This window comes from Typopeltis vanoorti, chromosome 16 (assembly GCF_054136105.1).
Source record: "Typopeltis vanoorti isolate ZY-2024b chromosome 16, IOZ_Tvanoo_1.0, whole genome shotgun sequence".
NCBI classification, from domain to species: domain Eukaryota; kingdom Metazoa; phylum Arthropoda; class Arachnida; order Uropygi; family Thelyphonidae; genus Typopeltis; species Typopeltis vanoorti.
Window position 1 is genome coordinate 46,650,790 of NC_143564.1, and position 21,653 is coordinate 46,672,442.

Consider the following 21,653-nt stretch of genomic DNA (forward strand, 5'->3'; position numbering starts at 1 on the left):
GTTGGGGGGTTTTCCTCTTTTTCTTTTCCCACATGGTTTACCTTGGATGATTACTTTTTCTAGGCAGTTGCCTTCCCTTCTACATATGTGTCCAAAATATTGCAGTATTCTCTTTTCGATTATGTTTATCAGTCTTGTGTGGATATTCAGTTCTTCTAGAATCCTTTTGTTTATTCTCTTTTCTGTCCAAGACACTCTTAACAATCTTCTCCAGCACCAGAGCTCGAATGCCCCAATTCTTCTTCTGTCATCTTTTGTCATAGTCCAAGACTCAGAAGCATAGAGAAAGATTGAAAAAACTAAGGTTTCTACAAGCTTAATTTTTGTCTTTTTGGAGATGTGCCTGTCTTTTCAGATCTTGGTTAAATCAGTCATTGCTTTTTTAGCCAGTGCTATTCTTCTTCTTATCTCTTTTTTTGTTATCACTCCAAGGTAGTTGAAATGGTCGACAATTTCAATTCCTTCTACATCTATCTCTTCTGTGTTGTTTAAAATTATTTTTTAAACAACACAGAAGAGATAGATGTAGAAGGAATTTTCGTTTTATCTTGATTTTTAACAAGCTTCGGAGTGAGCTTGCAGCCATCCCATGGCAGAACATATTGCAAGGGAAAGATGTTAGCAGTGCTTGGGATAAAATCAGTGGGTATCTGAGGAAAGCAATATCAGATTGTGTCCCCATAGTCAGGAGGTCAAACAAGGCAGGCATTAGATGGATGAGCAGTAGTATCAAGCTTGAACTACAAAAAAAGAAAATGTTATGGAGAATTTACAAGGAGAAGGGCGATCAGGACACCCATGAGCAGTACAAGGCTCAAGCTAGGAAGGTTACCAGCATAGTAAGAAAAGCTAAATCAGATTATGAGAAGACCTTAGCCAAAGAGATCAAGGGTAATCCCAAAGAGTTCTTCCGCTATGTGGCAAGTAAGAGGAAGAATGACTTCGGAAGGATAACCTTAGTGGGTGCTGATGGTATTGAGGTGACAAAATCAGATGTAATAGTCGAGTTACTGAGTGATCACTTCTCAAAAGTCTATCACCCAAGTGAGGATATCTCTATACCTATAGCAATACCTAATGTGAGAATTGAAGCTAAAGAATCAGAGGTATTAAATATATTGCGAAACTTAAATGCAAACACTGCGGTAGGCTTAGATGGAATATCAGCTCGGGTGTTGCGTGAATGTGCAAATGAATTGTCAACCCCTCTTACCTGGATATTTAATTTAAGTTTGAACTCTGGTATGGTCCCTAGGGAGTGGAAGTTAGGCAAAGTGGTTCCTTTGCATAAGGGTGGCTCTAAAACTGCAGTATTGAATTACAGACCAATCACCATCTCAGGAGTAGTGGTAAAAGTATTGGAAAAGTTGGTTAAAGACAAAATTCAAGAATGGGTGGATCAGGATATGATACTCTATAGAGGCCAACATGGTTTTGTTAAAGGTAGATCCTGCCTTAGCAATCTATTAACTATCCATAATAGAATAACATCAGAGTTGGACAAAGGAACTGGCTACACAGTGGTACTTCTGGATTTTGCTAAGGCTTTTGACAGGATACCCCATAGAACACTGTTACGCAAATTGGAGCAGATGGGAATGGATATTAAATTGGTGATATGGATAGGAGAATGGCTCAGGGAGAGATACCATAAGGTGGTGTATGGAGGAGCCGAGTCCAGAATGAGGCAGGTGACCAGTGGTGTGCCTCAGGGCTCTGTGCTTGGGCCAATGTTGTTTAATTTGTATATAAATGATATAGGAAACGGCTTAAAGGGAGATATTCAGTTGTTTGCTGATGATGCAAAGTTGTGTAGTGCAATAAAAAATCAAGCTGATGTTGAAAGTTTGCAGGAGGATTTAAATAAGCTGGTAAAATGGGCAAAAGAAAATGGATGTCAGTTCAATGTGGAAAAGTGTAAAGTCTTGCATTTTGGGATTAAAAGATTACCAGCTGTGTACTACATAGATGGAAAGGTACTCCAAGAGATTGATGAGGCTAGGGACTTAGGGGTATTGGTAGATAAGGAGATGAAGTTCAGAGGACACATTGCTAAGGTGTCCAAGATTGCACATAGGATTACTTGGTTGTTGAGGAACACACTGACATCCAGAGATAAAGAGGTTATTATTCCCCTTTATAAAGCATTGATACTTCCACATTTGGATTACTGTGCTCAGGTCTGGTCACCTGGATTCCTTGGAGATGAGGAGGCTGTGGAGAGGGTTCAGAGAAGAGTGACCAAGTTGGTGAGTGATATAAAAAATGCTCCCTACATTGATAGATTGAGAGCTTGTGGATTGCAGAGATTGGCTGATAGGCGAAGAAGAGGGGATATGATAGAAACATTCAAATTACTAAAAGGTTTTTATAGGATTGATGCAGGGGAAATGTTTCAGCTGTGTGATAGTGATGGAAGAACAAGAGGTCATCTCTGGAAATTAAAGAAGAGTGTGGTTAACAAAGGTGTCAGAACAAGGTTTTTTGCCTGGAGGGTGGTGAATGAGTGGAATTCATTGCCTGACTTTGTTGTGAGCTCTTCATCTGTAAATGAATTCAAGAAGAGATATGACAGATATTGTTTTGCTAGTTTGGGTCTCCCGCGATGAGTCTACTGACTCCATGGAGATACCCGTAATAATAATAATAATAATTTATTCTTAAACCGTGGCTTAGGCTTTCCCATTCTAATTGATTCAGGATGGATTTTAATTCCTGTTTGCTTGTTGCTATTATCACTGTGTTATCTGCATATCATAGGTTAGTGATTGTTCGGCCACCTAATTTAATGCCTCCATTCCACTTTTCTAGAGATCTTTTCATTATAGTTTCACTGTAAAGGTTGATTAGTAATGGTGAGCATATGCATCCTTGTCTTGATCCTTTTTCAAATTGGAATGCAGGGGACAGTGAGTTTTCAATTCTTACTGTTGCTTGATTTTCTTGATATAAGTTCTTTATGAGGGTTATTAGATGGTTTGGTATTCCCGATTCTTGCATGATATCCCATAAGATACCCCACCTCATGCAGTCAAAAGCCTTGGAATAGTCTATAAAGCATAGATAAAGGCTTATGTCGAATCCCTTGCTTTTTCAATTATTTGTCTGATGTTAGATATATGATCTCTAGTTTCTCGACCTTTACTGAATTCTGCTTGTTCTTCTGAGATCTGATGGTCTACTAAACTTTGTAATCTCTCCTTAATAATGTGTAGTAAAATCTTGCTGGTATGTGAGATAAGGGCAATGGTACTGTAGTTTTCACACTTGTTGTGAGTGCCTTTTTTGTAGATTGGAATAATGGAATTGGTCCAATCATTCGGCCATCTTCCAGATTTTGTTGCATAAATCACGCATCCAGTTAACTGCATTCTCTCCAAGGTTTTTCAACATATCAGCTGGTATTGAATCAGGATCTGGGGCTTTGCTTTTACTTAATTTTTTGATTGCTTGTTCTACTTCACTTATGAGGATCTCCGGCTCTGTTTCCATGTTTTCCATAGCTCCATCTTCTTGTTGAATAGCTGGATCCTTGTAAATCTCGACGCAAACTCCTTCCATCTTCTGGCTATGTCATTAGTGTCATTTAAGATCTTGCCATTTCCCTCTGCAATTATATTAAGTTTTGGTTAGAATTTTTTGGTTATATCCATATCCTTCTTGAATAAATCTGCTGTTTCATTAGAGTTGGAGTGTCTTTCTATTTCTTTACAGATGTTTTGGATATAGCTATTTTTATCATTTTGACAAGATTTCTTAATAGCTTTATTCAGGTTCATGTAATTTGGGTTTTGCCAATTTGTTATTTTAATTTGTTTCCTTTTTTCAATTAGTTCTAGGGCAGTGGTCGCCAAAGTGGTTGATATCAACCAATGGGGGGTCGATATAACATTGCTAGGGGTCGATTCGGGCTCAGGGGTCGATAGAAAAATATAAAACATCATTGTATGGGTAATATTTAATTCGGTTAACTTGGATTACCTCCATCCTGAATGACAACGCAATTAAGAGTGAATCGTGGGAACAGTGACATGAATAGGACGTAAGATGGAGCAAGGTCATGAAAATAGTTACGGAAGCCAATCAAGTAGGCCAAAACGACGTATTTACCAATAAACGGATGTTGGTGGTTCCCGCCTGGCCAGCGCGTACATGGTTGAAGCTGGTTTCAGTCATGTTAATTCCATTTTAACAAAACAAAGAAATAAGCTAGATATAGAATTCCATGGCGATTTAAGGCTGAAACTTACTAATTTTGAACTCAACATTTCTAATCTTGTCAAGAGTCACGAAGCACACCCATCACATTGACAACGTTAGTAAATTGTATACTAAGTTAATAAAAGTCTTATTTTCATTATTTCATTATTTAAATGAAGGGAATATTAAATCCCACATTATTTCAAAGCCAAATAAGAAACTCAAAGATCGGAATCAAAGAGTTTCATGCCAAATCTGGGATTTAATATCCCCTTCATTTAAATAATGTTACATCGCCGAATAGTGAAGCCCATTGGCTCTTTTATTTAAGTCTTATTTTCATATATATATAAGGAAGATTGTATTGTTGTTATTTTGTTATCTAAATTAAATTTTATATTTTACATATTATTTATCCCTCCTATCAAATATGTAATGTTAAGAAGGACGTCAAAAACAAAAACATATCCCTTTGACGTTAAACTAATATAATAATATATACTGTATTATACATACAATAAACACTGTAACTATAAAATAAACAATCTAAAAACTCACATAAGCGTCTTTTTTGCTTGTCCTATTATAATTACGTAATAGTAAAATAGATGGGGGTCGATAAAAAGTCAAGAAACTCTTGAAGGGGTCGACGGTCAAAGAAGTTTGGCGACCCCTGTTCTAGGGGTTTCCTTTGTAATCCATGGACTGCCATTCTTCTTTTTTATTGGGATGTGTTTGGCTGCAGATTTTGCAATGGTTTGTTTTAGGTGTGTCCAATATGATGTGTATTTCAGGTGTGTCCAATATTCAATGCTTTGTTCCTGAGGTGTGCTTTTTTTTTTTTTTTTGTTTCTCGAGCTCTGATTCAATGCCCATTGTAAATTTGTTGTCTATTTGTGAAAAGTCAAATCTTTTGTTGCTGTTATTCTTATTTGCTTTCAGATGGATCTTTAAATTAGAGATTAATAATTGATGGTCTGATCCACAATCTGCTCCTGGCAATGTTTTGGTGTTATTGATTAATGTCCTCCATCTTCTGTCAATTAAAATGTAGTCAATTAGTCAATTTGATTCTTACATCGATTTCCAGGTGCTACCCATATGCATAGTCTCCTCTTGTGCTGTTTGTACATTGTGTTAGTGATTGCAAATTCCCTTTAAATGCAGAACTCCAATAGTTTTTCTCCTCGTTCGTTTCTAATTCCCAGTCCATATTTTCCAATGATTCCATATAAGTGATCATCATGTGCATTGAATCCCACCTTAGCACTGAAGTCTCCTAGAACTATTCGAATGTCCTGGTATTGTATCCATAGTTTCATTTAGGTCTTTGTAGAATTCCTCACTTACTTCATCTTCTGCATTCGATGTGGGTGCATAAACTTGTATCAGCGTTGTTGGAATTGGGATGGTGTTTAATCTTACTGTTATGATTCTGTCACTGACTGGGTTGTATCCTTTTACTGCTTTACTAATATTTTTATTAACAATGATGTAATCTTTTTATTAAAGATTACATGGTAGGTAATATTTAAAAATTCTTCCACTTTTTTGAAAAAGGCGAGCTAGTTTAATTACAGACAAAGAGTTTCTAAAGAGATTCTAAGACACTGATTCTAGAAGTAGCAAAGTTACTAACTATTCAATTTATTTAGTTACACTTTTCAGGAAGACCCATTTGCTTTCTGGATAAAAGAATCACATTGATAAGTTAGGGATTGCAGTGGGATTAGATATGACATTAACCTCAGTGCTGAAGGAATGTGCAAGTTAGCAATGCCCTGAGCAATGTTCAACTTGAGTCTCAGTACATGAATGATTCCTAATGATGGAAGGAGAGCGAAATAATTCCACTGATGTAATTATAGACCAATCAGTATCACTGGGATGATCATCAAGATACTGGAAAGGATGGTTCAGAATTGCATCCATAGGTGGTTAAATAGCACTGTGATGATCTGTAGAGTGCAGTATGGTTTTGTTAATAGATCTTGCTACAGCAGTCTGCTCATGCATTATCTATAATAGAGTGACAGCAGAGTTGGATAACGAAAATGGATATAATAAATCATTTCTGGATTTTTCCAAGGCACTGGCAAGGATTTCACGTGATATTATATAAACTCAAAGGGAGAGGTATGCATAACAGACTTATGACATGGATTGAGAGTTATGGATTCAGTGACTGAGAGGTATCAGAAAGTGACATATGGAGATGTTCTGGAGAGTGACAGCCAGTTATTTCTGATGATTCTAGGGGCTGTATTACTGCTCTACATTATGATCTACATAGTGACCTTCTCTCACTCATAATGTAGAACAGTAATACAGCTCCTAGGAGCTGGATTTCACATTATGGGGAAATATCAAGAATAGTGATTGGAGCTTGCTCCACCCTTACCATGAGTTCCCTCAGTGTTGCACACCCTAAAGGGTCAGTTGTAACACTATCCAGGTATTTGCTTACGCTTGGACTCGTCGAACTTTATATATTTACTATATTTGGCATGAAACTCTGAGTTTCTTATTCGGCTATGAAACAATATGGGATGTAATATCCCTTAACTTAAATAAGCAATTTATATAACTGAGCAGTCTTCATTACTCAACAATACAGAAAACAGTAAAATACAGTCTTAACAAAGGATGGTCTATAACAAATTTAGTTTAATCCTTTATCCAAGTGTAAATAAACAAAGTTTGCACCTGAAGTATCTTCAGGACTGAGGCAACTCGTGGTAAAGGTGGACCAAGCTTTCATCACTATTGTCTTAGTATCTCCCATAATTCAAAGCACATCTCTGTGCGGACATGTATGATGCTATGCATTAAGGGAAGGGTAATATGGAAATATGACAAAATATGAAATATATGGAAAAATAACAGCATTTCAAAAAGCCTCAAACTAAAACTCTATAAAACCATTATTATACCTTCAGCAACATATGGAGCCAAGACAGAGAGACTCAATCAGAAAGAAATACAAAAAAAATCAGAGCATTCAAAATGAAATGCTTAAGCAAAATAAATAAGACTCACTGGTCAGAACACAAAACAAATGAGTACATCAAGCATTAATTAAACTATAGAGAAGATATTATGGCTCTAATTATTAAACAGCACTTGAGATGGTTTGGACATCTGCAGAGAATGTCCTTGAAGAGATTATCAAATACAGTCTTGAATGGATCATTGGAGGAAGATGATCAAGAAACAGACCAAAAAGAACTCGGCTACTGTTTTTGAAGAAGAAGTCACAATTATCAGGCTTCAGAGAGATGACAGAAATGGCCAGAGATAAAGCCAGATGGCAAAGATTTGTTTGTAGGGGGACTCAACCTGTCATATGATGGATGAGAAAGAAGAAGTAACAGAGAAGACTAATAAAAGAAGATTTAAACCTGGGGCAACGTTTGATCCGACACCAATTATGTCAACATGGTAATTCTTTACTTATTCCATTGGTTCTACTACCATTTATATTTATATTCAAGCCAGTACAGAATGTAATTCAGGCAGCTAGTTCAAGACCAACTTTGTTTGTTTGTATCCAAATTTAAATCTAATAATGGGATGCACCACAAGAAGGTGAATATTAGACAATATTAGACAAACTGTCTAATATTCTAATAATGGAATATCAGAAGATCTTCTTTAGAGACATTCCTTACTATGCACACATGACCCTTAAAGCAGCCAAGAAAATTCAAATCTAGAAAGAAACATGTGCTCAAACATCATTTTAGAACTGTACAAAAGAACATCCTTCAACTTTTCTTTTCTGAACAACTTTTTTAAATGATCAAGAATTGGATGCATATGAGAAAAAAAAAAAAAACTTTTTTTTAAATTTATAATACAGCATATTGTATCATAGCATCCTAATATTGTATACCACATGATAATATGAAGTGTACCATGCTTTAAATTGCAAAAAAAAAGTAATCAGAAAACATAGTTTATCAATTTTTATAAAAATTGGTATCTGTATCCATTCTTTGGAGAATAATATAAGACTGATATAATCAGTCCATGACCTACAGTGATGTTCCATTCCGATGATCCCCACCCTAAGTTTAAAAAGTTGTAAGTCAGAAATCACTATATGAACCAGGGACGAATATTCAGAGTGTGTTAGTTGTGCGGTGCACATCCACAGAATACCAATTTCACTGATATTATATCTTTGCATTTATTACCATTAAAGACTTCCCTAATCGTTTCTTCCTCAAACAACTGAAGTGTCTTATCAGCAGTTTTTTCTGTAAACTCAGTTTTCTTTTTCTTCTTGTTCTGCTTTTTTTCTCTCTTCTCATTTTTTTAAATCTATCTGTGTTTCTAACTCTATAACGTCTTCACTTGAGACCTCTTCTTCCACAGATTCTACCAACTGCTCTGCATCTTCATTATCAACTTCCGCCTCATCAGCAAGTAGCATAATCTTGTTACCAGTCTCTCACAAGACTGTGAAATCCTGTGAATGTATAAACATATATTTCTAGAAGCTTCTTCCAAACTTTATACCGTTTATCATCCACTCCACTGTCACATCTATCCATAATGCACCTATATTCTTTGTACAATATAATTTATTATATTCCTCCCAAAGTCTCTGATATTATATCAGAGACTTTGGATTTTCCCACTCTCAACAGCAGAAGCATGAGCAAAAGTATTCTTCCTCAAATAATATGCTTTGAAGACAGCAATAACATCCTAGTCTATGGGTTGCAGAATTCAGGTGATGATTGTTTTAATTGGATGGTCTTTGTAAATACATGCAGTAATATGGCATATATGAGGGTAGTATGAAAAGTTCTCGGCCTTGACCATGGATAGCAACACTACTGGCAAGATTTTTTTTTTTCTAAGTTGGTACATCTGTTATAAGCATCCATGTGAAATTGCAAGTCATTCTATCAAGTAGTTTGTTTTATACAGCTCTCTGAAGCAAAAGTGTTGTCTGTATCCCTTGAAATGAATAAAACTGAGTATTGTGCAGTTATAAAATTCTTTGTAAAAGAAGGTTTAATGCCAAAAGAAATTCATTCGAAATTCATAAAAGTTGATTGGCACTTTTCTCTTTCGTTTTTGACAATTAAGAAATGGGCTGCCAAGTTTAAACGTGGCTGTTGTACCAGCCGTGAAGATGATCGACGTAAAGGACATCCAAAAAGTGTAACAACACCAGAAATCATTGATCAAGTGCACGATGTGGTATTGGATGATCGGCAAGTCAAAGTGCGTGAAATTGCTGAGACTATAGGCATTTCAAAAGAACGTGTAAGATATTTTCCATAAAGAATTGCAAATGAAAACTTTGTGCAAGATGGGTGCTGTGCTTGTTCACAGCTGATCAAAAATGCACTCGCATGAAAATCTCTGAACAGTGCTTGGAGCATTTTAACAAGAAAAAAACTGATTTTGTGCGTTGATTTATTACTATGGATGAGACTTGGATTCACCATTACACATCAGAATCCAAATAGCAGTCAAAACAGTGGACAGAAGCCGGTTGTTCAGTGATCAAAGAAGACAAAGTCGGTTTCATCAGCAGGAAAGGTCATGGCATCAGCATTTTAGGATGCTAAAGGCATTTTGTTTATTAATTATCTTGAAAAGGGTAAAACAATAACCGGGGAATATTATTCCGATCTTTTCACCAGTCTAGACGAAAAAATTCGTGAGAAAAGACCCGGTTTGCAGAAGAAAAAAATCATCTTTCATCAGGACAATGTATTGTGCTGATGAAAGATGATTTTTTTTTTTTTCCATTAATTTTCCTATTGCAACACGACAAAAGTGTTGCAATGGGAAAATTAATGGATCTGCACTATGAATTGTTGGAAATCCATCCTATTCCCTCGATTTGGCTTTCTCTGACTTCTGTCTCTTCCCAAAATTAAAACTCTTCCTCACTGGGACGTTTTTCTTTGAATCAAGAGGTGATTGCAGCTGTAGAGGGGTATTTTGCTGATCTTATTGAGAACCACTACAGGGATCGGATAATGGCACTGGAGCATCGCCGGAATAAATGTACTAGTCTTAAGGGAGATTATATTGAAAAATAAAAATTATTTTAAAATTATAAAAAATTCATTTTTTCATTGTTAGGTCAAGAAATTTTCAGACCACCCTCATATAGGAGGGGAGAAACTAGAATTTCTCCCTTCCTAGAAAATTTGTCAGTCGTTTCCATAACTTCTTGCAATCAGATGCATGAAAAGTTTCCATCATTTAATGCAGCCACAGAAAATTTGCCATTAGTTTTTATATAAAGTTAATGTGATCATACTGTTTTGATTTATTAATTAATGTAACCAAATAAATAATTTCAAGCTGCTCAAAAACAATGACCTAAATTATAATCAGATAATCAAATCAGTATTACCTTATGCCACCTCTGAAGTTCATGATCAAGAAAGTTTGTATCTTTTAAGAATTTAAAACCACTAGGAACTGAAAGGAATCTAAGCAGCAGCAGCAGTCCTCTATCTCCAATGTGCAAAAGTGAAGGCCTTAAGGACACTAGTGTTTCTAAATTTTCCTATGAAGAGAAGGTAATGAAAAAGTATATGTCTACTGCTCAAACACATACAGCAGTGTAAAATGGATATATATATATATATGAGATGAAATGATATCTATTACCTTGGCATAAGACATTCATTTATTACCAATTCAAATCAGGTGTTAAAAAGATATGTCATGCCATTAATTTCACTGTCCAAAAATACCAGCATTAGCCAATGTCCAAGTAAACAGGCCTAAAACTTTTTTTTCATTCACCTTATTCAACTTTAAAGGCCTTTGTAATGAAGTGTGGCAGATATTCATTACCAAAAAAAGCCTTTTGTAGTTTGATGATAATTGACAAATATAGTAAGAACATGATTTCATATAAATCTAATGACAATAAAGATTGCCATAATAGATGGATAGTAAGTATTGCTATTTGGCTAATATTTTTTTTTATTCCATCTAATAGTACTACTGTTATTACCACCATCTGGTAATATTTCTCTAATTCCATCTGTTATCAGAGAAATCATCTTCCTGAAATTAAAATCAAAACAAATAAAATCCTTTCAAATCATAAGATGATTTATTCAGATACTAAGGATAAAGAGAGAGAGAGAAAACAACTACAGTATTCAATCCTCAACGAGTCCTTGGACTCCCTGGAGGTGTCAAATAATAATAATAAGCACGAAGAGTAATGAGAACTAATTTCAAGAAGAGTGAGGAGGGTAAATTACTCATGAGAAATTAAACAATAACGTATATATGCATTTGACATCATGGAATGTATTAGTAGAGAAAAGTAAAAATCAATCCCAGAAGTACATAACTGTTCTGAAAAGAAATAATTAAAAAAAAAAAAAAAAGAGGAGGTGTAACAATAATGATGAGTGCCTACAGATTTCTATTCAGAATATGAACCAGTTATTAATAGCACTGTTCAAACATAAAACACAAATAAATTCATGTGAACAGAACAAACACAAGAAATCTTACTGTGTTAAATATGATAGCAAGCACTTTAGACAGCTGTTTAAAAGATACTTATGCCATGAGAGGTTTGTTTTAATTAACACAACAAACACTAGGAATAAGTAATACAATTTATTTTTTTCACATACTTGGCCTTAAATAAATAGTATTGAAACAGTAGTGACCACAACCTAGTGATGACAATAACGAGTAATGAAATGCAAATGTTTTGAAAATAATCAGTCAAGGAATGAGCTACAGACTCACATGCATAATTAATACTGGATCAAAAAAAGTGAAGGAGTGTAAAAACAAGAACCAAAACTTAGAAACAAGTGTGAATTCGTTAAGTAAACACTGGCTGATCAGGGAGAAAAGCATATAAAGTTGTCTACAAGGATAAAAAGTGAGAACTCTGTGGTAGACAAAAGAAGTTAAAGCAGCAGCCTTGGAAAAGAAGAAATAATAATAATAATAATAATAATAAAAAGCCAGCCTCTACTGTTAGAGAATGTAGGCAAAAAGATTTGAAAATAGTTCAACTTTTTTTTTTTTTTTTTTGTATTATATGTTCTTTCCAAACCATCAGGTTTGGAAATAACACAGAATATAAACATCATGAAAACAGCAATGATGGACAACAGAAGGACTGTTGTCGCTCAGTGCCATAGTATAATACAATGTCTTGAACTTTATGAATTGGCTAACTTTATCAAACTGGCTATAAACTTAATTCTTTATAAAGATGAGCAATATTATAAGGAAGTATGAGAAAAAAATCATGATTAAGTGTTCTGAAAGGATAAAATTCTTTTGTAAAAAAACTCTAGTAATACTCTATTATAATTTGTGTAAGATTTAGTTTAGATTTATATTCTTCATGCTGTTTGTTCATAAAGCATATGCTACTAGATACCAATATTACTAGAATATTACTATTTCAGTGCCCAAGATATCAAGAGGTCATGGTTGAAAGAGTCCAATATAAGAGATTTTGTGAGATATGGTTGTGTGAAATGTACTTACTAATGAAGGGGAATAGTTTGTGGGTTGAAAGTAAAGTTAATTGAAAAATGAGTAGGAAGTGTTTTATAAGTAAGAACCAGAAGTGTGAATCACATAAAAGAGAGAGAGAGAGTTGAATGGTGGGCATTATAGATAATCGACAAGAATATGTGAGTGTGGATAGGAATGAAGGTGAGAAAAATTGACCATAATAAGAATAACACCATAGTAGATCTATAGATAGTCATTAGGTGAACGTAATGAGAGAGAGAGAGAGAATGCAATATAGTATCTTTCACAGAATAAAGCATGAACTTAGGCAATTGGAAAAATGTGTGATAGAAGTAGCACAACAGAGAAAAGAGAAAAAGAGAGACAAAAGCAAGAGAAAGGAAAAGTAGGACACACACACACATGTGGAGAGAGAGAGAGAGGGATGAGCAATGGACGAGAGGCATGATAACTGGTTAGTTGATTAAAAGTTTATGGTTTATTGGCACAAGAACAGCAAAGGTCATACTGCACCAAACCAAACGTTACAGCAGAAAGCAAGGTATTAATAAGAAGAAATAAAGAGATAAATTAGTAAACATGTTATGTACAAAAATGCAAATGTTAAAAAATTTCCATAAGAATATCACCAGAATGTAGTTTCTTAGCTACATTCCTGCCAGTCCTAAACTCTTCTGAATAAAGAAGGCTGGCATTTTCCTATTCGCTTTCACCTGCTGCATGGATAATGAGAAACACTGGTACATAAACAGCATCATATGCCATCTTTTTTCCTTACTTCTGCCATGAATGATGTATCTACTGTATTTGTAGTTGGTTGAGGCATTGTTAAGGTCCCAGAAAAATTTGAGGATGGATTCTTGTTTAAGGGTTTTTTTTTTTTGTTCAGCAGCAGAGTTCCTCACCAACACAGAGCCACACATGGACACTAACTCTCTGGTATGCAATGGCTGTGCACTCAAGTGGAGTGTTAAAGTTACTCAGGATGCTAGACTAGCACTACAGCAAGCCTTTGACTTCTCCCTCAAATCATATGTTAGCAGACTTCAGCAATGCCACTGACACTTGCAGGCAAGCTGACTAGCCAAATCATCTTAGCTAATTCATTTCATCCAGGAGCCCCCCATCTTTCCAAAGTAGAAGCCAAAGCAGTAGAAGACTACTAGGATGTCCCTTTCTGGATGTTGAAGGCTTACACCACATGGCAAACAATGTGGTAGTGGTTTGAATCCTAGTCATAGTGCTCAAGAATACAAGATAGTAAAAAAAAAAAAAAAAAAGATCTAGAATTAGAGCAAAGAATATGAGAAGAAAAGCAAAGAAGAGGAAAATTAAAAGGGTCAGTACCATCTATGAGGTTCTCTCCACCATGAAGAGATGTCTCACATGGGGGGAAGGGCTTGATGAAATCACATTTGATATATATATATTAAGATGAGAGATGCCACTAATGCTGTTAGAATGTAAATGAAGGAGCTAATTATTTCAGTGGGATGAATGATTTAAAAGGTAGCAATGACAGAGTTACCAGAATCACAAAAAGAATAGCAAGGCTATTAACTTCCTAACTGTCCACAGTGGATTAAATATAGCAAACACTGCTTGCTTGATGTCCATATGCAAAAATGAAGTGTAAGAAAGTAAAGATTGCGAGTCTTCTGCCTCGGTATGATAGGGCAGAACTGAAAAGAAGGGCCATGGATTGTCAATGAGAAGATTATGCAAGAGGAAAAGGGTGCAATTTATAGATGTATGGAGTGCATTTAATGGACGTAAGACTTGTATATGCATATGATGGACTGCACTTAAATGGGTTTTGTAGTTAGGTGCTTAAAGAAAGTGTTGTTCAGTGAGAGACTGGAAGTGCAAAACAGGGAAACTACAGATATTGGGGGGGAAGTGATCAAGCATGTATCTAGCCACCTCTGGGATAGATAAGTATGAGTGCAGATTATGAAGAGCTGGGTGCAGTTTCCCAGATTTCAAATCTGAATGGGCAGATAATGATATTATGTAAGGATAATTGTGGCCCAGGGATGCTTGTACACGAATGCCTGAAATATCAGAAATTAAGGAGAGAAGTTTTTAACATCAGTCAGCTCAACTTGGTCAAAATTTATTGGCATCAGTGAGACCTGATTGTCAAAGAATGATGTAGTTATAGGGATAGAATGTAATGGATATTCTATTTTCAGAGAAGATAGAAGAAACAGGGCAGAAGGAAGAGGGGAGTATTACTAATGATAGCTGAAAAACTTCAACCAAAAAAAAAAAAAAAACAGAAGTTAAGGAAGATTGTAAAGATTATAGATCTGATGGAAATGGGGCTCATTTGAGGCTGTCTAGTGTGAGATAGAAGTCAATAGGACAAAATATTATTGTTGGTTGCTGCTATACACCTGGAGATCCAGAAGAAAATGTGGACAACATGAATCAGCAGATTAGCACAATGAGTGCAGACTGAGGAATTATCATGAGAGACTTTTCACTATCGTGATATAGATTAGAAGGAGAAAAGGGCATTTGGAAAAATGGGAATGAAATTTATGCAGTTATTTAGTGATAATTACCTGAAACAGCATGCATGTGACAGAAGGGACCAGGGATTTGAGAGTGTTGGATCTGGTAACAGCATCAGAAAATCTAACCATAACCTGCAGTAGCAACTCTACCTCTGATCGGGGAAAGTGACCATGCAGTCTTGTCTTGGGAGGTTGCTGAATATGTGGAAATTTCAGTCAAGAAAGGGTTTATGCAGAACTACAAAGCTGGAGATTAAGACAAACTTATGAGGCAACTTGGAGAAGTGCATGGCATAAGAAACTACATGGAATGAATGTAATTAGTGCATGGGAAGTGGTCAAGGATGTTCCAGTGAGGCAGTATCAGAGTGCATATACCTGGGGTCAGGAGGATAAACCAGGTAAGGACTAAGTGAATGACTAGTAATATAAAGCAGGAGCTGAAAAAAAAAAAAAAAAAAAAGCATTGTGGAAGGAATATAAACAACAAAGTGATCTGCATGCCCATGAGCAGTATAAAGCACAAGCAAGAAGGGCAGCCAGTATAGTCAAGAAGGCTAAATCAGATTTTGAGAGAAAATTAGCTAACCAGGCCAAAGTAAACCACAAAAAACGTTTTTTCGCTACATAGCAAGTAAGAGAAAGAATAATTATGGAATGATAACTTTACTCAGTTCTGACGGTAGGAAAGTGACAGAAGGAAGAAATGTTCAGTTACGAAGTGATCACTATGCAAGAGTATATCATCCAGGTGGTAACTTTGCAGTTACTGAGGTGACAGAGACTGATGTGTGCACTGACACAGATGAACTGGAGGTACTCAGTTTATTGAAAAATATCATTGTGAATGCAGCAGTGGGCCTGGACAGTTTGTCTGCTTGTGTGCTACGAGAATGTGCAAGTGAACTGGCAGTACCTCTGACAAAGTTGTTTAATCTAAGCCTCAGCTCTGCCAGGGTTCCAAGGGAGAGGAAAGAGGGTAAGATATTTCCATTATATAAAGGTGGCTCCAAGAAATTGCAGAACAATTAGTATCTCTGGAACAGGGATTGGAAAAGTTGGTTAAAAGTAAAATTCAGGAATGGTTGGATAGACATATGATACTTTATAGTGGGAAGCATGGCTTTGTAAAAGGCAAGTCCTACCTTAGTAATGTGTACACATTTTATAAGGTGACAGCAGAAATGGGTAAAGGAAATGGCTACCATGATACTGCTGGACAAAGGAACTAGACAGAATCCAGCATGGAAAATTATCACATAATTTGGAGCAAATGGGAATGGCTGGTGGCATGAATGGGGGGGGGGGTGATATATAGACATCACAGGGTGGTGTACAATGAACTGGAATCAAGGCAAATCAGGATGACTAGAGTACAGAACCCTGGGGGCTCTGTACTGGGACCACTGCTCTTCAATTTGTAAATTAATGATATTATTATCATTATTCATGACACCTTCAAGGAATCCGAAGACTCACCGCAAGAGGACACCTATAGTACAACTCTCTGTCTCCACCACTACATCAAACCTCTACTACTAATCATCAACATCAGCACCATCTACCGCCCAACACCACCACAGCTAGTTTCTTTTTTGTCTGTAAATTGCGTGTGTTCTGAAGGGCCAATTTGTCTGTATGCAGGATGAAAAACCCCCGAGTTTCCGGGAGAAAAACCCTGCTACCACCGTATGAGAATGGTTAACTCACCATCGATTAAAAACGTCCATATAAAGATTCCTCCCATCATGACGAGAATCGAACTTGGGCCTTTTCCAATCGAAGGGCGCAACGTACCGTTGTTCTTCCAATTGTGCTACAGAGGAGCTTAAAACGTTTTGAGACTTTTAGTTTTCCTTTGGCAATCGTTCAATTCCTTTTTTTTTTTAATTTCTTTTTATTTATATAGAAGAAGATTTGAAGGTGGAGGATATTCAGTTGTTCCCCGATGATGCAAAACTGGGGGGGGGGGACAATAACTGATAAAGGTGATGCAAATATCTTACAGGATGATTTAAATAAATTAGCTGTGCAGGCAAAGGACACCAGCTGTCAATTCAATGTTGTAAAATTTAGGTAATGCACTTCAAGATGAAAAGAATACAGACTTCATATCATATTGATGGTACTAGTTTACAGAAAATTAATGAGGCTAGGAATCCAGGGGTAATGCTGGATAGAGATTTGAAATTCAGAGAACATATTGCAAGAGATGGCAAAATAGCTCAGATGACTACTTGGATGTTGAAGAACAAACATAGGGAGCTTATTATCCCTCTTTATAAGGCTATGATTCAGCCACATGTTGATGACTGTGTACAGATTTGGTCACTTGTGTTTCTTGGAAATCGAGAGGTGTAGGAGAGAATTCAGAGATGAGTGACCAAGATGGTGACAGGTCTGTGGAATGTTTCCTATGAAGATAGATTGAGGGTGTATGGGTTGCAGAGTTTAGCTGACAGGTGGGGAAGAGGGGATATGACAGAAACTTTATGTTACTAAAGGGATACTATAAAATTGACACAGAAGAAATTTTCAATACATGGGGGAGTAGGAGGAAAACAAGGTTTCACACTTGGAAGTTGTCTAAGAGTGTGGTTAGTAAGTGTGTGGGCTAGGTTTTTTACTTGGAGAGTGGTGAATGAGCGGGATGGATTGCCAGAGGTGGTTGTGAGTGTCCCAACGGTGAATAGATTTAAGGAGATGTATGATAGGTACTGTGTTAATGAATAGAGTGGGTCTATTGAGATGAGTCTTTTGACTAATCTCAGAAGAGCCAATGCAGTGCCCATATAAATAATAATAACAATATTATTACTATTATTTCAATGGAAGATTATAAATCCATGTTTTGAATGCCATTAAAACATAACATGTCTTACTGGAAGATTATGACTAAGTCCGCTGCCATGGTATGAGAAAACTGTTTCTTTGTTTTGGGTTTAATGGCACAAGGATAGCTATGATCATACTGTGTCAGCAGACAAGGTAATAAAAGTAACATAAATAGGTATAAAAATCAGTATATCAAAACAAATCTTAAAGGTGTGTAGAAACAAATGTAAAAAGGAGTATAAAAAGAAGTTCAGTAAGGAAAAAAAATCATAAAAATATTCCTATTAACATATCGACAGTATAGAAAGCATTTAAAAAATACTTAAATATGCAATATCAGAATGTACCCTGAGAGTTCAAAAAATAAATGGGTAGGAGTCAAATGGATGTGTAATCTTATTAAGCAAGAGATTCGTAAGAAATGGATGATGTGTGGAAGGTATACCATGTGGTACATAAGAATGATTTCTATTATGAAAATTATAAGCAGCAGGCTAGAATAGTCACAACTGATGTATGGAAAGCTAAGTCTGAGTATGAAAAGAAACTGTCTCTGCAAGCTAAGGACAACCCACAAAAATTCTATCGATATGCTGCAAGTAAAAGAAAGAATGAATATGAAAGAATAACTCTTCTGAATGCAGATGGTGTGAGGGTGACAGATGCAGAAGAGGTTGTTCAACTAATGAAAGCCTATTTTGCTTAAAGCTATAAACTTGGTGTATGCAACATTGAGTTCACTGCTACTGCTTCACTGAATGAAGAGGTATTAAAGCTGTTGCACACACTGAATAACAATTCACCAGTAAGAACTGATGGGATATCAGCACAGGTGCTAAAGGTGTGTTCAACTGAATTGGCTATTCCTTTGACCAGGCTATATAATTTGAGTCTCAGAACAGGGAAGATTCTGCAGGAATGGAAATAATGTATGGTAATCCCATTGCGAAAGGGTGGTGCAATGACTGATGTATCTAACTGTTGAGTAATTTATCTCAGGAGTGGTGGTGAAGATTTTGGAAAAATTGGTTAGGGCTCACATTCAGAAATAGGTTGACAGTGAATCTCTACTTAGCAATGAACAACATGGGTTTACTAAGGAAAGGTCATGATTTAGCAACTTGCTCACATTCTATAATAATCTTGTTATTGAACTAGACAAGGGGGAATAGATACACTATGATACTTTTGGATTTTGCTAAGGCTTTTGATAGAATATACTGGTGTTGGATTCTAATTATGTAGAAAATAGAATAAATGTTGTTTGATTCAGAATCCAACATGATTTTCCGTCATAAGAACTATATTTGTAGATATTATTTAATGTAAATAACATAAATTATAATTGATATTGTGTAACTACCTTAATTATGTCAAATATTTAATTGCTTGATCAAAGAAATGTGTTAATGGTAAATAGATTCTGTATTAAATGTTATTAAGCTGTTTTATTTATTGTTATGTCAATATTGTAAGAACCTATATTTGTAGTTTAACTGCGCATTTATTGAAATGTGATCATTCTATTTATTCCTTTTGTGAAAGCTTAATGTTATGTAATAACTCAATATAGTTGTATAGCGTAATGTAACATTCGCGAGAATGTTTACGTCTATCGGTTGTCATGGAGACGCGTGAAAATAAACGGGCGTGTGTGAAGGGAGAGTTTGTGGAGAAGAGAGAAAAACAGATACGTAGTTGTAAGTGAGGGTCGGAACGGAACTTTGGAACTATAAGGTAGCAAGGAAGTAAACTAAAGAAGTAGATGTAATTAAAAGGTTCTTAGGGAAGAATTGAGTAGATATTTTTTCCATAAGTGAATCTTATAGTTGGCTGAAAGCAAAGTCAGCCGTAGTAATAAAGGAAATTATTGCCGTAATCGGATAATTAGAGAACTGGACATTCAAAGAAGAATTCTGAATAAATCCAGTCAGTCTACAATTACGATTTATTTCTATACTACGAAAAAAGGAATTGTACGGAGTTAAACTAGTTGATGAATGAAAAATAAGAATAATTAATGTACCTTATAGTTTTTATCTGGAGTTTTGAAGCGCGATTAATAAGGCTTAGTTATAACCTTGGAGAATTTTTATAAATGTGTTTCGCAAGTATGATAAATACAAACTGAAAGTGTGCTCACAAAATATTGGAAGTACTGAAGATTATTTCTGGTAAGGACAGTCACATTAGTTTATTTCAGTGTATGAAGATTTAAGTATTAGTTCCGTTGCGCTGTTTGTAACATTAACTGTAGCTTACCATCGAGGCTGAGAGTTGAAACTATAGACATTGAAATGATATCTACCGTGGTTAGTTCCTGTTATGAGTTAATCGTAGAGTGTAGCTGAGAGACACAAGGAAACTGTTTAAATAAGAATTTCTATTGTAATAAGTTGAGTATAGGAACTTTGTGATTCTGAAACTGTGAAATTGTATGTGAAAGTTTGAAAGATTGATTTATTGTGAATGACTTGACCTGATGTACTAGCTTGACTGAGTTATCATATTTAAAAGTGGAATACATGTATTTTGTTATATAACCATATATTAAATGTTTTGTTTGTTAATTTAAATATTGTGTTTGCCTGAATTTCTTTTTACTGCACCGTTCACAAAAATTCGGATTTAGCGGGAATCCCAGAAGGAAAGAAAATAAATACCATCGGCCTGAATGAGTGAAAAGACTGCTAACTAATTTTGAATTAATCTTACTAATTCATATAGACTTATCTAAGGATAGAGTGGCGCAGTATAATAGAAATTTCTCTACCCTTAGATCAGTGATTAATTTGCAATTAGTTTTCCTTTATTTTATAAAAGTGACTTTTAGCAAGATGGCGGATTTAGAACATAACATGAAAATAGAACGTCACGACAAATGGCGCAGTCGGCAGGATGTGATTTAATTGATAAAAAGTAATTTAACAGCTGTAGATTAACAGATTTAATTTAACTTGGTAATAATAATTGTGGAATTGCTCCTTGAAAATTTAGAAAGTAAATTGAATAAATCACAATGAACTGGTTGTAATCAGAAATCAGGCAAAGATAAAGTTTTTTTTTTTTTTTGAAATTAAAGGATTATATTATATTAAATTAATACTCCATTTATCACAATGGCTCTTACTTCAAATTCAGAGATGGAAGACAGTGAATTTTTTAGAAGTATGAACCCCCAACAAGTAATTCCTCAATTTTCAGGAGAAGACTCTGATGATGTATTATCTTTTTTTTACTTATGTTGAGAAACTCAGAGAAACAGCAGGTTGGACAGACTTTCAATTGTTGGTATTACTTAGAAACAAACTAATTGGTAAAGCTAAGACATATTTTTTTTCATCTCCTGTACTTAAGGAAACATTTGAATACAAGAAATTTAAGGAAGTCTTGCTATCTCAGTTTTGTAAACGGAGGAGTGTTGGACCAAATTTGTGGAAGCTACAGAGGATTATACAAAAGGACAAAGAATGTGTTGGTGACTTCTACAATCGATTACTAACTCTCTCTGAAAGTTTAAATGTATCCAATGAAGACAAACCTCATTTGGATTGGGCAGTTTATCAACAATTTAGACAAGGTGTC

At 35.4% G+C, this 21,653-nt stretch overlaps 1 protein-coding gene across 2 annotated transcripts in view; it reads right to left on the reverse strand.

Annotated features, from left to right (window-relative positions):
• Positions 1 to 21,653, reverse strand: part of rictor (rapamycin-insensitive companion of Tor) — a 955,009-nt gene that overhangs the window by 309,450 nt on the left and 623,906 nt on the right. For both annotated transcript variants that reach the window (XM_090406113.1, XM_090406114.1), the window contains exon 21: positions 10,592 to 10,747. In XM_090406113.1, the coding sequence (XP_090262239.1) occupies positions 10,592 to 10,747 (156 nt within the window). The remainder of the gene's footprint in view (positions 1 to 10,591; positions 10,748 to 21,653) is intronic.